The sequence below is a fragment of the Cynocephalus volans genome, chromosome 16, assembly GCF_027409185.1.
Source record: "Cynocephalus volans isolate mCynVol1 chromosome 16, mCynVol1.pri, whole genome shotgun sequence".
Lineage (NCBI taxonomy): Eukaryota > Metazoa > Chordata > Mammalia > Dermoptera > Cynocephalidae > Cynocephalus > Cynocephalus volans.
The window spans coordinates 48,771,642-48,789,229 of NC_084475.1; the positions used below are offsets into that span (position 1 = coordinate 48,771,642).

The window sequence follows — 17,588 nt, forward strand, 5'->3', positions numbered from 1 at the left end:
GCTGCTACAGTTGTGGGGGACTTTAGCTATTTGTGGTATCTACTTTTAATAAATAGTGTTTAAGTTATTGATTGAGCTTTATCTCTTGGAGAATGGAAGAAATAACTAGGAAAACTGCTACCTGGGGGTCTGAGTCTGGCTAATAAATTAGTTTTTAATGTGCAAAAAAGATTGTTTAGTATGGCCCAGCATAGAAATGGAGTAAGAAACTTTAAAGACTAAGTGAACTAAGACCTATTAAATTTTACAGTTTTAGGGGCTCTTAAGGTTTGTTATGGAGTAAGACTCTCTAAGGGATAGGTCGAGTGTTTGAATTTGGTGTAATAGTAGAACACAAAACACAGTACCATAGCATTTATTTGGCTATTTCTTTAATGAAAGAGAAATTTGTGTTTATTAGAATAAATGTTAGTAAAAGGGAATCTAAATCCAACATGCATGAGAAGACTAAAATTATGTGCCCTAAATAATCTCATGTGATGGAAGTAAATGTTTCAGTGCTAGCAACTTAAAAGATAATGATAGCTGAACTTTCTTTGAGAATTAAAAGATAACAGAAGCTTAGTGTGGTAGGTAAATGTCATGTTTAAAAAGAGAAAAGGATTTTATAAAATATAGTATAAAATATAGATGAGTCCCTGGATAAAAGTCTCAGATAACAAAAGCCTGGCATAAGCACCTAGAAATATGGATGTGATTATAACTCCTTTAAAAGTTTCATTCCTCATGAATAGAGAAGTGAATTAAAAAATAAAAAGTACATGTTTTCGATAAGTAATCCAACAAGTTCCTCATTGGATGGAGGATATATTGAAGAGAGTTGGTGGAGTATATATCCTAGGAGTAGTAATAAACAGATTTTTATGAAGTAATAAGCGCCAAAGGAGTCAATAGAATGTGGCTGTGAAATAGTTAAACTGTAAACCTGTCTTATAAGTAAGCTTTCTAGAATAAGGTAGATGATGCTATTGTTGTACTAGGCTGGCTATTCTCTTCTTGGAATATTGTCCTCCAGCTCTCAAGTTTTAAAGACAATACCAACAGGACCTGATGCATGTTCAGAGTAGAACTAAAGGTAAAACTAATGAGTATTTGAAAGAACTAAATATTTAGCTTGAAAGACTTGGATCATGATAGTATTCGTATTTTAAAAGCTTTATCTAGAAGGAAGTTCTGTACAACAGAAAAGGTAAGTTTAAGGATAACCTAAACTTCTTATCAGTCAAAGCCCTAAAGACAGAGAATGGTCTGTTTTGAAGAAGCCAATTAACAAGCATTGACCATCTACAACCATAGATCAGAAGAATTAGTAGAGATGACACACTGCAAAGAAAATTTAAAAAGTCAGTGATTGTATTAGATGATCTCTAACTTTAGTGTAATTTTTACTTCCGAGCTAGTGTTTCTCAGTCATTTTTTATCAGCACCACACTCTCCCGAGTGAGCCACAGGCCGGCCCCTCAGTCGTTTTTTAGTACTTTAACTAAATAGGCTTTAAGTACTTATAGGCTACCATCCCGTTCCATTTGTACTGATTAAGTACTACCATATTTCCCTCAATGAACTTACTTTTCATTTTTCTCCTACTAGAGTAAGTTGACAGTAATCTGCTTATTCAGCAAACCTGTGCATAATCATATATCCAGACCTGAGTGTAGCAGTGTAGTTTGAACAAGCTCTCATTTAGCAAAGGCAGGAAAGTATTGTACATGGGATCAAGGAAACTGCCTCTGGAATTCTTTTTGGATATGTAGTGTTTGTCAGTTTAAAATGGAGTTGCTTAAAAGCTAGTATCAATCTAACATATTATTGGAGCAGTTGAATTCTGTCTTTCAACTTCATTAAGACAAAATTGCTTGCTGAATCAGACCAAGATAAATAGGTATCCTCTTGCATATTCAATTCCCACTCCATTCAGAGCAGAGTTAAAAACAATTTTTAGCCTATTAGGAATGATAGCCTTTACAGATTTAGGTAGATGGGCTTTAAAAAATAAAAGGTTAAGATGTAATATTAGCCATTATTCTAAAATATAAATGAAATCATTTGTTTCCTAGTCTGTCTCCACTTTTTTCTCTCAATTATAGATACAAACACTGTAAATTCATGAAAAAAAAGTTGAAATTTGAGATGTTTTAAAATTTGAGTTTTCCTGTTTGTAAGTGTCCCTTTTCCATAGTTTTTTTTTAAATACAGGCTGAATTGTTGAAGCTTCTTGTGAAGATTCCATAGTTCGTCAATCTTAAGGCCTAGATTATGCTGTTAACTCTGAATCACCGTTACCGCAAATAACGTAAAGTAGACATGTGGGGTAAAGTAGACATGTGGGGTTAGATCACAGTACCTGGCATGAAGTAGACATTTGTGGATTTTTTTTTTCTGATTGCTGTTCTGTATCACTCATCTATCATCACCCTTGTTTTATTAAAAGTCACCCAACTTAGTTAGTACTTGGGGGAGAAAGTTGATTGTAGAATATTAAATTTAGACTCTAGAGATTTAAAGGATTCCAAGGAATTTCTAAATTTTTAAAAACACCCCTTTAGGGCATAAACAGCTTCCTAAGTGTTTATTCCTATCAATTATCCTCTCTGTAGTTAATATATTAAAAGTTAACATTCTTAAGGGTCCCGAACATGTAAATTCACAAAACTGTGACTGTAATCTTGAGAGTAGAGACCATGATGTTGATTGAAGCAGAAGAGGTAAACTTGCAGGACAATCATTTTCTTAGTGTTACTGGTAGGTAATGTCCGTAGCATAGTTTATAGTTTCCTGGATTGTACTGTCTTATGTGCCAGGCTTTGAGCTAACTTCTTACATGGATACTCATATAATCTTTAGCACAACTGTAATGTTAGTTATATTAACTCTTCGTATGAAGAAACCAAAGCTTAATTATGTAACTTGCCAAAGGTCATATCCACTAAATTGTCTGACTTGAGACCCTAGGAGTTAACCAGTATGCAGTATTGTCATTCAGTCCAGACATGTTACATGTAATTGGCAGTAACCTACATTTCTATTACCTTCAAAGGTAAACTACTGTATATTTAGCAACTATGACCTAAAGATTTGCTTTAGACTTTGCCTGGGATTTAAAAAGCCAAAAGCACACATACAACTTCTTTTGTTGAGTTAAACCATAGGTATGTCAGCAGCTGAGGTCATCACACTGAATTTTATCTGTACTCATCACTTGGCTGCTTTTTCAGCAGACAGATGTTAAAATCTTTGTCCTCCTTTCTTAAGAAACATTTGTTCACAGTGGATTTGGTTTAGATTCATTTTAATTACCTAGACTAGTGGTTTTCAACACTGGCTACACATCATCAAGGAAGTTTTTAAAAATATCAGTGCCTGGAACCTACCCCTGCAGAACTTCTAATATAATTGATTTGAGGGTCCCTCTAGGCATTGGTGTTTTCAAATGTTCTTCCCCTGTGATTTTAACGTGCAGCCATGATTGAGAATCACCAGTGGTTCTCAAGGTATGGTCTTTGGCCAGTAGCACCAGCATCACTTGTTAGAAATGCAAATTCTTGGGCTCACTCCAGATATAATGAATCAATCTCTTGTGTTGGCCCAACAGTGTGTATTTAATAAGTCCTCTGGGTGATTGTGATGTACACTCAAATTTGAGAACCACTCATTTTTTCCCCCCCTTCAGCCTTGTTCGTTGCTATCAGGCACCTGCTACTAAAGAGCAATGTGGGATAAAGGTGTTAATATTTAGCAGTTTAACTAAGTATAGTAAATATTTTATTAAAAGCCAAACATGATACACAATACCTGAAGAATAAATGTTCATTTATTTTAGCACATGTCTAGGTGGTATGTGGCTTGTTGATTCCCTCATTCTGTTTCCATACAATGTTATTAGAACTCAAAGTCTTTTCTAAAAGAAATTATATTTCATTCAAACTAAATGATCTGTAGGTAACATTAAATGAGGCACCATTTCTCCACTGTATAGTCTTTATCTGTATTAACTTTACATAAAGTAATGTCTATAATCTGTGAATGGAGAATTTATTAAATTCTTGAGTGGGGGAAAATACTCTAATTGTTGAGTATTCTGAAATCTAGTCTTGGTTTTCCTGTTAAATTAGCCTCTTTTTTTTCGTCTTTTTGTGACCGGCCACACCGCCCTCAGCCAGTGAGCACGCACCAGCCATCACTTATATAGGATCCGAACCCGCGGCGGGAGCGCTGCTGCGTTCCCAGCGCCGCACTTGATGCGCCACGGGGTCGGCCCTAAATTAGCCTTTTAAATATGCCAGTCAGTCCTTCTAAGTCAGGCTTCTTGAAGTTGAGATAGGATTGAACTAGATTTCATTCTCCCCTATGTGCTTTTTTTTTTATATTATCTTTAAAAGATGACCGGTAAGGGGATCTTAACCCTTGACTTGGTGTTGTCAGCACCATGCTCACCCATTGAGCTAACCGACCATCTCTATATGGGATCCGAACCCGTGGCCTTGGTGTTATCAGCACCACACTCTCTCGAGTGAGCCACGGGCCAGCCCCTGCTTTTTTTTTTTTTTTTTTTTTGAAATGTTATCAGTGGGTGAAGCAACTCAGTCTCTGGTCATTACAGTGTAATCAGCCAGTAAATTTTTGATCAATTCAAATATTCTCTAAAGAAACACATGAAATTGTTAGTCATATGGTCTAGGCTTTAATTTTAGGCCACAGTTACCACACCACCACCTGTTCTCTTTATCTTCTTACTTCCAAAGATTTAACATGTACCTTTAGTATTCTTACAGCCCAATTACAAAGGTAAACTTAAGAAAACGATTTGTTAGTGTAGTGACTTGCTTTTCTTTTATTGCTTTCTTAAGTTCAGTGGTCTAATTTAGAGGTCTTGATTTGTATATTTTAGCTGATTTCTGAAAGGAGACAACTCAGCTAGAAAATACCTGGTAATGTGAACAAGGAAGTATGTATGTAAAGAAGGAAAAATTCTTATAAAAGTTACATTTCTATGTCATATTTTAAGAATGAATAATTAGTCTATACCTAAGCAAAGTTGCAACCTTTAAACCTGGGTAAATGATTGCTAAGAGCCTTTTCATAATGATATCAAAATTAAACTATAGGAGCTTAATCCAGTAATTCTCTTGTTAAAATAATGCTATGTGCCAAGCACTACACAAGTACTTTACTTGGATTATCTCCTGTAATGCTTATTAAAAACTCAATGAAGTAGAAATTTATTTATAAAATGGAAATAACTGTGAGGTGTAAAGAGGTTAAGTAACTTGCCCAATGTTGGAGAGCTAGTAAGTAGTAGACCCGGATTCATCAAAGCACATGCTTGCAACTACTTACTGCCTCTCATTTTTGGAGAAACATGCTTATGAAAAGATACTATAAAACATTGTCTGTATATAGCATATAAAGTAATTAACCTAACTTAAGTTTCTATTTCTTCTCTCTTCCGTCATGATGCTCCCACATAACAGATGTCATAAACCAGAGGTTCTTTACTTGTCCATAAATGCCTGTGTATATTTTTCTGTGGGGAAGACCCTTAACTCATTTGTATTAAAAGGGTTTTTTAAACCAAATAGGTTAAATTCAGCTTTTAATAAATACAGTGTCAAGTCTTTACCATGGAGTTGAAATCAAATGGAAATGTCACAGCACACTTAGGACTTTGGGAGTAACTTATACTAGGCTGTAATTAAAAGCTTATCTAGCAAATGTCTTAGGATGTTGTCATTGCTCCCAGCATTCCTTAAGACTTTTGGAGCTATTTTCAGTCTGTGGTGCATGCTTTTGAGTAGCCTTAATTATGGCTACTGCAAAGAAGTCAGTGAGCCAATCCTGAATAAAATCAAGTGGTATTTTTAGATGAAAGTAGTTTTCCTGTAAAGTAACAATTCTGTTTCTTGACTGTATTGATGTAGTGATCTGTTTCTAAAAGAGTTCCAAAAATGTTTTGTGCAGTGTCAAATGTAATAATTTCTGGGTTTTGATGGGAGAAATAGATTTTCGTTGAATGAAGTTAGTGTCATATTGATCTTGAGTAGAGGGAGCTAGAATGAAAGGTTTAATTTCACAACCCTGGTGCAAGTGACCAGTCTGCCTTATTGCTTCTTGGTTGTTACTAATGTACTTATTGGAGACTTAGAGTATTTCTTCTAACCTTCTATGACTTGCAGGGTCCCAAATGGATGGTAATTAGGAGAGGGGAAGATGTTAGACTCGCATGTGACCTTATCATTTCCATGTGTCGTAAGATCACGTAGTACTTAGAAAAATGACTTCACAGATATCAGTTGACTTTTACCTTTTCAAATTTATGCATCATCCCTTTACATTAGTGTTTCTCAAAGATGGCCAAAAGCACTGCAGATTTACTCTGGTAAGGTGTTTAAGATGCACATTATTAAAGGGGAATCCTTTAATAACCTACAGGGGGAAGGAGACCTTGAGTAGGGCCCAGGAATCTACTTTTCAAACAGGTATGCCAGGGGCCTGTTAAGTATACAGAGCCAGTGGTTCTTTTCATAGACTATACAGTTCGGCATTAGATTCATAATTTGGTTTGAATTCCAGGTCTTCAGTTTATTGGTATGGGTTTTTTGTTTCAAATCTTTAAGCTCTAATTTCCTTATCTATAAATATCTACTTGATCTATGTATTTTTTTCTAATGTTGAAAAGTATCTAATAATAGAACCAAACTTTGTTTTTTCATTTACTAATAAAACCAGGTTATTTTGGTAAGTACTCTTAAATAATACTTAGAGGTAGTATATTTTTGTCACAGGTATTTTTTAAACCTAACTGTGTTTCCACTGTTATTAAAAAGTTACCCACCATTGTTAGTGTTCTAAAATTGAGATTTATTTCCATGTGCTATGTAAAATCCCTTTGTAAGCAGTTTTAAGTAAGTTAATTCTAAATTGTCTGAGTAAGCTTTAAATTTAAGATGTGAAACTTCATGATGTTATCAATTAGAGTAAGAAATGCTTTCTTTTTATATGTGGTATGACATTAAAGATTTGCTAAACTAGAAACCTACAGATGAATGGAGTCCTTATTTAAACATATTAGCCCCAGGAAACCATGTTTTGAAGGAACAGGGTTTCAGTGATACTGCCTTTAATACAGTTTGAGTCTTTTAGAATTATTAGCGTACAATCCACCTAAGAAAATGTAGTTTCACTATTCTCTAGTAGTCTCCCCACCCCCCCCCAAGAGAGCTTTCTCGGAAACTTAATTCCCTCGGCTTACTCATTGATTATTTTCTGTTAGCAAAAGCCGGTTTTTGCTAAGATGTGACATAGTTAAGGATAATCAAAAGCGTGTGCTCTGAAGGGTGAGTCTAAAAGACTTTCATTGTACATGGAGCAATGAAAATATATTGGGAAAACTTAATCTTAGGGTGTATTTAAGGCTTACTGGGAATATTGTCTTTAGTGGTTCTAAACTCAAGGGTGCAAAGTAGCTAACTAGAAGAATTTTCCTTAAACCTATAATTAGAGTAATACCTTGACTTCCAGGTTCTGAGAACTAGGAAGTCATGCAGAAGAGAAAGAAGGACTCTAGTTTCTTCTTTCCACAGGTATAGGGTTGTCCCTTATCACAGTGAAGGTATAGTTGAACTTGATGCATTCTTACCTCTCTGTGCCCCACTTCTTTGGAGATACCTTGAGCTTCGTTTAGAAGTTGATTATGTTAGGGCTGGCCTGTAGCTCACTTGGGAGAGTATGGTGCTGATAACACCAAGGCCATGGGTTCGGATCCCTATATAGGGATGGCCAGGTAGCTTACTTGGAAGAGTGTGGTGCTGACAACACCAAGTCAAGGGTTAAGATCCCCTTACTGGTCATCTTTAAAAAAAAAAAAAAAAAAAAAAAAAAGCTGGTTATGTTTACACACCTCCTAAAATGTTTCATATAGTCTGCCCAACCAGTTTTCCTCACTGCAAATGCTGGAAGAGGACAAGTGCTTGGACCAATTTGCAGTGATTGCTTCAACTCTACATAAAACCTCATCAGAAGAGGGAATGCTGTGAGTGGCTGTATGTACTTGAAAAGACTTTCTCCTGAGTATGGTATAATTAACAGTTTAGCTTCCTACAGGTTTTTGTTGTGTTCCTGAAGAACAGCAGGATACCAAGGATTAAGCAGCAGGAACTATGGGGCTGAGAGTAGATTAGTATGGCTGGAGCATAGATGGTATGTGGTGAATAAGAATAAATGTGAGTAAAGATTTCCAGTTAAACATGGCAGACTAAGATATATGTTTGTACTCCTTTCCTCTAGAAGACAGTAAAAGAATAAATGCATAAATGCTGCAGGACAAAAAAGTCAAACACAAAAAGCAAAATTTTGGAAGGTAAAATGCTAATGGATAAGTGGTACCTAACTTAGGCCAGAGAAAACAAGCCTAAGGATGAGAAGCTAACAAACACAAGCATGCAAGTAAATTGGCATTGGAAACCTTGGGAAGACTCAGGCCTTGGATTCACTAGGTACTTTGGAGGTAGGCACATGGAATAGGACTGAGAACAATTACCCCACCCAAGGTTTAAACCAAGAAAGACAACAATACGGTATCCAGGAAACAGGATTTAGCATAGGAGGTAATGGAAGGAGATCCCAACATGACCTCTATGAAATAGATCTAGGTCTACAGAGCAAGGTGTTCAGATTGGAATAGGACAGAGGGCTCTAGAAGAAATATTTTGAAGCCCAAAAGATTAGTAGAGTGCTGGAAATATTCGAACATAGAGGAGTTTTACAACTGTGGCAGAATAGAGATAGAGTAATGGCAGGTACATGGGCCACTAAGTAAGTAGCAACCAGAAAGAGTGAAGTGGAAGAAAGGAAATATAATTAAAGTATGTTATGTTAATTAGCTATGAATACTACTTAGTCAACGTGTGGGGGGAAAACTGATTTTTATAAACGACAGTTTGTATAGGTGCTTAAGAGCAAGAAAAAGTTTGTCAACCCTTGTTAAGAGTGTGGAGCCTAGAGCCAGATGATCAGAGTTTAACCATGTCTCTACTTTCTGTTATTGCCCAAGTAAGTTTAATTTCTGTGCCTTATCTGTAAAATGGGGATAGAATAGTGTCTACTTGTCGTAAGGATTTTTGTAAATATATGTGAACACTTTGGGTGATACCTTGTGTTAGTAATCATAAGAGCAGGATGGAGGCAAGTGAACTCTGTATAGGAAACGGATAGAGTAACATTTTAAAACAGCATAAGCATTTTATTTAAGAATATGGAAGTAAATAAGTAGCTAAGAATTGAAAGTGGTTGCCTCTAGGGAACAAGGAGGGGTCAGGAGTATGGTGGGTTGGGGCCAAGAGACTGCTTGTCTTTATTGTAATGTAAGCCTTGAGTGTTACCTTTTGAATTTTGTACATATACAGGGGGAAAAACCTTCAAAAAAATAGGAAGAGCTTTTTGTGTTTAGTGTTTGGTTAACTTGCAGCATTTTAATTTGTTTTTATGGGCCGACCCCATGGCGCACTCGAGAGTGCGGCGCTGGGAGCGCGGAGACGCTCCCGCCGTGGGTTCGGATCCTATATAGGAATGGCTGGTGCGCTTGCTGGCTGAGCGCGGTGCGGGCGACACCACACCAAGGGTGGCAGTCCCCTTACTGGTCACGAAAAAGACAAAAAAAAAAATTTTTTTGTTTTTATTTGGGAAATCTTTAAACATGCAGAAGTCGAGAATAGTGGCATGAACCCATCCCCTAGCTTCAACCATTTATCAACTTATGGACTATTTTGTATCTATACTGGCATCCCTGAGCAACACTGCATCATTTTGAAACAAACTCCAAACCTTAAATCATTTCAATCATAAATGGTCTAATAAGTGGTTTTAGTGGTATGGTCGGTACGTTGCTCAGATCTTCAAGAAGGAACTTTACTGACCAGTGGCAAGGGAGTGCGGTTAGCTGATAACCTTCAACCACAGAGCTTCTGCAATCTGCCACTATATTTGAGCCAAGGATATGTTCTTGCCTGGCATGCCCCAGCCAGTGACCAAGTGGGACGGATGGGACTTCTAGGGCTAGGCAATTTGCCCAGTATGGGTCCCTACGGTTAATCTCTGCACCTGAGTTCACCATTGGATTGGTCAAGACTTTGTCAGTTATACCACACTGAGGTTTTTCCTGCCCAACTCTCCTTCCTTCCTTCACCTTTCAAAGTGACAGACCAGCATCATGGTTTAAGGGCTTTGACTGCCTAGTTCTATTCCTTCCTATCTTTCATAGGTGTCATCTTCATCTTGACATCTGCTTCCCAGAGCATCCAACAGATGATCCAACAGATGAAGTAGCTAAAAGGAGGATTCTTCTTGGAGTTTGCCTAGAAGAGTTAACATTATCAGATCTGAAACTGATCCTGCTTGTGTAGTTGGCCCTTGGCTGGTGTTTGGAAACTTAGATTTCAGGAGGAATCCCATCATTTCCTGATTTAAAAAATAATTTGCCATGCATAAACTGAGTAAACAATATGGTTTATGCTGAATACCTGCTACTGGGAGTCTGGAATTTTGGTATGTTAGGCACTGAGTACATGTGTGACCAGGCCCTGATAACCTTGAGTATTCTATAATGAGCTGCCCTGATAGACAATATTTCACACGTTGTCACAATTTGTTGTTGGAAGAATTAAGCATGTCCTGTGTGTGACTCCACTGAGAGCAGACTTAGAGCTTGTTTACTCTTGTTGCCACACGTTCCTTTGCCCTTTCCTAATTTTGCTTTATGTCCTTTTGCTGTAGTAAATCATAGCCATGAGTACAGCTACGTGCTATCCTGTGAAGAGGAGTCCTCTGAGTTCTCCTAGTGAATCACTGAACCTGGGGATGGTCTTGGGGACCCTGATACAAAGTATAACAAATCCCACGTACAATTTGCAATGATTCCTTAATATCAAATAACCAGTCAGTGTTCAGTTTCTTGTTTTCTTTAAAAATCTACTTAGGTTGTTCGAGTAAGGATCAAAAACAAGGTCTATACATTACATTTAGTTGATAGGTCTCAATCTACAGATTTCCCCTCTTTTACCCCCCTTGTTATTTACTTTAATAAACTATGTCGTTTGTCTTGTATAGTTTTCCCATTCTGGATTTTACTAATTACTTCTCTGTAGTGGTATTCAGCATGTTCTTCTGTTACTTTTTAGTTTCCTGAAAAACTAATAGTTTCCTCTAGACGTTTGATTGGATTCATATTCTGTTTTTAAAGACTACTTGAGAGATGGTGTTTACCTGTTGCGTGGCATTGGCATTGGGAGACACCTAATACCCTCTTCTCCCTTTTTAGGGTAAGATTCATTCAGGTATTGTCAGCCCGATGTATCCATTGTAAAATTTGTTACCAGCTTGTGATGCTTCTAGCAACCATTAATCTTTACCTAAATCTACTGTTTTATTGTTTAAAAATGGTGATTCCTCATTCTGTTATTTCACTTATTAGCTATAATTCTTTTATAAAGAGCTTTCCTTAATAACCAATTGGTTTGTATGTGAAAGGTAGGATAAACTCCGATTCTTGACCTTTTCAGTTTTCAGAATAGGTAAGTTCCCCATCCTCCAAAGGTTGACCAATGAGGTTTTTACTTTTAAGTATAATGAACTTAGAATAAATTAACACTTGTTTTAATCTATCCCAGTTATTTTTGGTGCCCATATTATCCCATCTTTGGCCAGTGGAGGCTCCTTCAAGTTGAACCTGACATAATAGTTTTTGAGTGCTTCATCATGTTCCAGTACAGTAGGATGCCCCAGGCCTGGTCTCAGCCATCTCCTCAAGGAGCCCCAGTTGTTTTTAGTTAGAGGTGGTATTTAGAGCATGTAGTCTAGGCTATTCATTGGCACTTATTTGGTCATGTCTCTAGGTCTGTTCATTGGACAGAGCTAGGAAATACCAAATATACTATGGCTTTATATTGATATTTCCAATTAAATTTAAAGGGTTATATTTAATCTCTTTAGATTTATATTTTTTCCCTTACCCTGAAAATCATGGTTCCTAATATTACTGCTGATTTACTTTATCCTATTCATATGGTAGTTTCAGACTAACAGTACTAATATTGCCAACAATATGACTACTGAGTGTTCTTTAAATTTCTTTTTGTCCTTAGGAAATGCATCATTTGGCTGTATAGTCATTTTAGTGTGTTTTCAAATCACTTAATAGTTCCTCTGTATAGTTAAGCCACCAGTTGTGTACTTTTGTTATATTTTGCTTTTGGTTTTTAGGGATTTCTCACGTTTTGTTAATTTTGTTTTATAGTTATATGAAACATTATGTAGTTCTATAGCTAAATCTCAAAAAAAAAAAGTACATTAAGAGAAATTGAGCCTCCATCCTGGTTCCTTGTACCTTATTTCTTATCTTGTTTTATAAGTAACAATATTTATTGGTTTTGCTTTACCCTTCTGTTTTAAAATATAAATGTGTATACACATATTTGTGTTCTTTTTTTTGTGGTTGGCTGGTATGGGCATCTGAACCCTTGACCTTGGTGTTACACCACACTCTAACCAGCTGAGCTAACCAGCTAGCCCAACACAGGTTTGTATGTGTACATATACAAATGTATATATTTGTATCTACATGTACATACACTAGATAGAAAATAGCACACTACACATACTGTTTACACCTTGCTTTTTGAGTTAATATATCCTGGAGATCACTTAACAGCATGTGTTATTTCTTCCTTTTCTATAGGAACATATTTCATTATATAACTGTACCATGTTATCTTAAATGGCTTTCTGTTGTGGACATTTGGTTGTTTCTAGTTTTACTATTACAAATGGTGCAGTTTTTAAATAGCTTGTGTATATGTCTTTTCATGGGGAATTTGGTATTTGTTTGGAATGGATTCTTAGAAGTGGAGTTCCTGGGTCAGAAGGTAAATGTATAGGTAATTTTGCTGGCTACTGCCAGATTACCCTCTACATGGGAAAAGTACCACTTTGTATTCCGATCAGCAATGTATGAGAGTACCTGTTTTCCCATAGCCTATAAACATTGTTACCAAACTTCACAAAATATTTTAAGTAGATCTGTGTTTTAGAATCTTAACTTTGGTTTGAAAGGTGTGATCCTAAAGACAGGGAGAGGTGTTGGCAGCAGTCTGAGAAATACAGATCTTAACTAAGGGGATAGAGTAATGTCAGAGAAGTGTTAATGGAATATTGTAAGGAGGACTTAATAACTCAATGGAGGCATTATAAGAGGAATTAGGGGTAATGCCTAAATTTCTGAGAGCATGAAGGGTTTCTTCCAGAGACTACTAAGCATCAGCAGATGATGGGGTAGGGGAATTCCATTTTGGATACTTTGAATTTGAGATGCTTCTGGGACATCTGGGTTAGAGGTGTAGTTGGATATATGAATCTGAAGAAACGAGTTTGGTTAACTGGAACTTTAGGTTCATCACTATATAAGTGTTAAGATACATGTAGGTGAAGATGCTCAGGAAAAATACTAATATTAGGTAATACAAGTGTTTGAGCTCTTGACGTGTTCTTGGCTTTAAGGGGAATTTTATGTGCCCCTTCTATGTTTGTTTTTTATCTAGCAATTGACTTAACATCTCTTTGTTAATATCTTTTTAATTCTAGAAAATGTGTATACTTCATTTTTATGACTTGGTTTTTACAGACTTTCTATATACATATTTCCATATAAACTATAAATACATATAATCTACATAATTCTGTTCCAAAGTTGTACATATTTAGTTCCATTGAAAACCGCTTAAATTCCTTTGTTCTGATGGTATGGAATGACTTATTTTGCCCTGTCACCTTATAAATTTATATATAATTTATACCTTATAATTTTATATACAATTTAAAATCTTTGTATAGGTTCTCTACTTTGTTCAAGATATCTCCATTCTGGGTATCTAATTTTTATTTATTTATTTTTTGTTTTTTGTCTTTTTCGTTACCGGCACTCAGCCAGTGAGTGCACCGGCCATTCCTATATAGGATCCGAACCGCAGCGGGAGTGTCGCTACGCTCCCAGCGCCGCACTCTCCCGAGTGCGCCACGGGTTTGGCCCTGGGTATCTAATTTTTAGAAACTTAGGCAAATGGAGAATTCTTTTGCCATTGAAATATGCTTTTAACTACATTTTAAAAACAAGTAGAATGATAATGTCAGAATATAATTCTTACATTACAGCTGAGAAAAGAATCTCATTTAAAACATTTTTCTGGGGCCGAGCCCGTGGTGCACTTGGTAGAGTGCTGCGCTGGCAGCGCGGCGACGCTCCTGCCGCGGGTTCGGATCCTATATAGGACTGACCGGTGCACTCACTGGCTGAGTGCTGGTCATGAAAAAAAAAAAACGACAAAAAACAAAACAAAACAAAACATTTTTCTGTCTATACAGCCTTAAGAATACTGAGGCATGAAACAAATTCACAACTCTAGAATTAGATGTAAAAAGATGTAGTTCAACCTACCTCATTTTATAGGTTGAAAGAAATGTTATTTTTCTGACCAAACCATTGTGAAACAATATGAGTATATAAACAACAGATGTTGGGCTAGAGACTGCTAAATTTAGTATTAACTATTAAAAAGTGGGATTGAGGGCTGACCAGTTAGCTCAGTTGGTTAGAGCTCAGCCTTATAAACCAAGGCATGGGTTCAGATTTCTGTACTGGCTAGCTGCCAAAAAAAAAAAAAAAAAAAAAAAAATTGAAGTAGAGGAAGGAGAATTGAATCATAGACATGACTTTGTGCTCGTTGGTTTCCTTCTTTAGAATTATTTCTGTGCCATAATGACAAAATATTAACAACTGATATTTACTTACCCCATTATGTACTATCTTAAGTGCTTTAAAGGTCTTCTCATTTTAGTTCTCAAAACCACTGTATGAGATACAGTTACCATTAGGTACACTTTACAGATGAGCAGTAGTCATTGAGGTTTAGTAACTTTACCATGGGTACACAGTAGCAAGAAGTCAAATTGGGAATCTAACCTAGGCGGGCTGAAAATAGAACATTTTTAGTGCAGATACTACCAGGATGATAAAGGGATTCAAAATCTTGTCACCCAAGTTGAAGGAAATTTGTTAAAAATAGTGTCTTCAATTACAAGAGTTCAGAAGATTGGAGGGTGGCAGGGACATTTAAACTGTGAAGTATTAGATGTATTGTGGAAAGAGTGGTATAGATTTCTTCATGGAACTAAGGTGTAAAATGAGTTTCAAAAGCTTATCTTTGATCCAGTATCAAATAGTTTCTCTTTCCTATGTCACAACCTGTGTGAAGGCAGATAGATGGCTTTCCATAGTTAAAACTACCCCTTCACTTATGATTGATTGGTTGCTTGAGAGGCTCGGTATAGAAGGGAATTATAGCACTGAGAAGGGGGAATGGACTGGTCTCTGAGGCCCCTTGCCAATCATGAGATTTTTTTTTCTTTCCAATTAACTAAAACTTGATTCAACTGGGTGATTAACTAAAGATCTCACACAGGATTGATATCCATTTATTCTAAATAGTTAGAACTAGGTTTGTGTAGTTCCTGTTTGATTTGGAGGAACCAAAGCTAGCTGTTAGAGCTGCTTCTAACTTCAGACCCACTTTCATTTTGAGCAGGCCACTCTTAGTTGGTTAAGGGTTAAAAGTTTCTTGCCTTAGTTTCTACCTTGTTAATGCTGTCACAGTAGGGTATAATATTTAATTATTCTTGTGTTTCTGTAGCACAGTAAGTTCTCAAACTTGAGCGTGCATCAGAATCACTGAGAGGATTTGTAAAAATAGATTGCTGGGCCTCATTTCCAGAGTTTCTGACTCAGGGTTTGAAGTGGAGCCCAGGAATTTGCATTTCTAACACATCCCCAGATGATGCTGATGCTGGTGGTCTCAGGACTTTGAGAGCCACTGCTATTAATTTGTCCTACCTTACTTGAACTTTTTAATAAAGAGCAGGAACCAGAAGTTATTCTTGTCTCTACTATCTAGCAATACATAAAGGCAACAGGTCTTATTTCATAGAAGCCAGTGTAGACTTTTATATTGCTGTCTTTGGCCTGATGATACCAAGAAATTAGCCCTAAAATTGAAGAACCTTCTAAAGTTTTAGGTTCAGGTCAGGTTTAGCTTACTTTTAGGAAATATGAATAAAGCTAAGATTCTGCTAGAATTCTTTACATATTACATATAAAATTACATGGTTTTTTTGTATGCGTGTGTTTTTAACATTACTAGGGAGTTAGCTAGGTGTAAGAACTAGAATCTTACCTTTCTCTTCCTGAGAAAATGGAGGCTGTTGAAGCATGCTAGGTTCACATTCTTACACATAAAGCAAATGGCACAACTCGAAGAACTGGTTCCAAGATTAGGGACAGGCCAACTTCTAGTTGTATTAATATAATTCTTAAACTTTTGTTAAAAAAAATGTGGATCAAGAACTTGTGCTTTTACCCTCCCCGACTTCTCCCCTTCCAGCTAGCAATTAATGTCTAAGACTTTAACAAGAATTGCTTTACTCTAGGAATTAAAATCATGAATGTATATTATTTAAGTGCCATTAAGAAGAATATACAATCTCTCATCATTCAGAATATTCGGATTATAATAGCGATACTTGACTGAAGGACAGGTTACATATAACCTGTTCTGTGTGTTCTACAGAAATAGTATATAGACCCCTGAAAGTAGATGGGATGGTGGTTCTTGAACATGGGATGATACTCAACAAGCTTAGGAAGAAAGCCACATCTCCAAGGCCTAGTGGGGGTGGGGAGAGGGTTCATGCTTGCACTTTACAACCTGTAGGTATCACAGTACAGGTGAGAGGCCAACATAAAATATACTTGCTATTTAAGGACTTTGCAAACTGTTTTACTTTTTCTCCTAAATGATTAACTCTGCAAATTAGGTCTTTCCTTGTATCGGATATAATTTTAGATGTCTTTGGCAATGATCATAAGCCATGTTCTATGATTCTCTTTATCTCTCCTCAGATATCCAGAAAGCGGTACTCTAGAAATGAGTGTCAAGGATCTTCGACCACGAGCTAGAACCATTTTGAAGTGGAATGAACTAAATATTGGTGATGTGGTAATGGTTAATTACAATGTAGAAAATCCTGGACAAAGAGGATTTTGGTTTGATGCAGAAATTACCACACTGAAGACAATCTCAAGGACCAAAAAAGAACTTCGTGTGAAAATTTTCCTGGGGTAAGATTTCTTCACTCATGCTATTTAATTACTGAATTAATCAAGGAATATGATTTTTGGGTATTAGGTGCATGTTCCTTAGTAAAAAAAAAAAAAAAAAAAAAAAGATCTATGAAAGATGGAAATTTCTATACTAAAAGAATATTTTTATAATTCTTGAATTTTTTATTAAGAATGGCTTAAATCTCCAGCTCAGGTTAGAGATATTATTTGGAAGAATCTTGGAAATAATGAAATATTTTATTAGAGAAATCCTTACCTCACAGGATTCTTGTGGAACAAAATAATAAACAGGCATTTTAATAGCTATGGGTGCTATGAGGAGTTATGCTGATCTAATGGCAGTGGATGATTTTCTAACCAGCTATCTGCT

At 36.3% G+C, this 17,588-nt stretch overlaps 1 protein-coding gene across 1 annotated transcript in view; it reads left to right on the plus strand.

Moving 5' to 3' along the window:
- The window catches only part of UHRF2 (ubiquitin like with PHD and ring finger domains 2), a 78,696-nt gene that overhangs the window by 21,962 nt on the left and 39,146 nt on the right, over window positions 1–17,588 (plus strand). Inside the window, exon 4 of the mRNA XM_063080528.1 lies at window positions 16,997–17,215. Coding sequence (XP_062936598.1) covers window positions 16,997–17,215 — 219 coding nt within the window. The remainder of the gene's footprint in view (window positions 1–16,996; window positions 17,216–17,588) is intronic.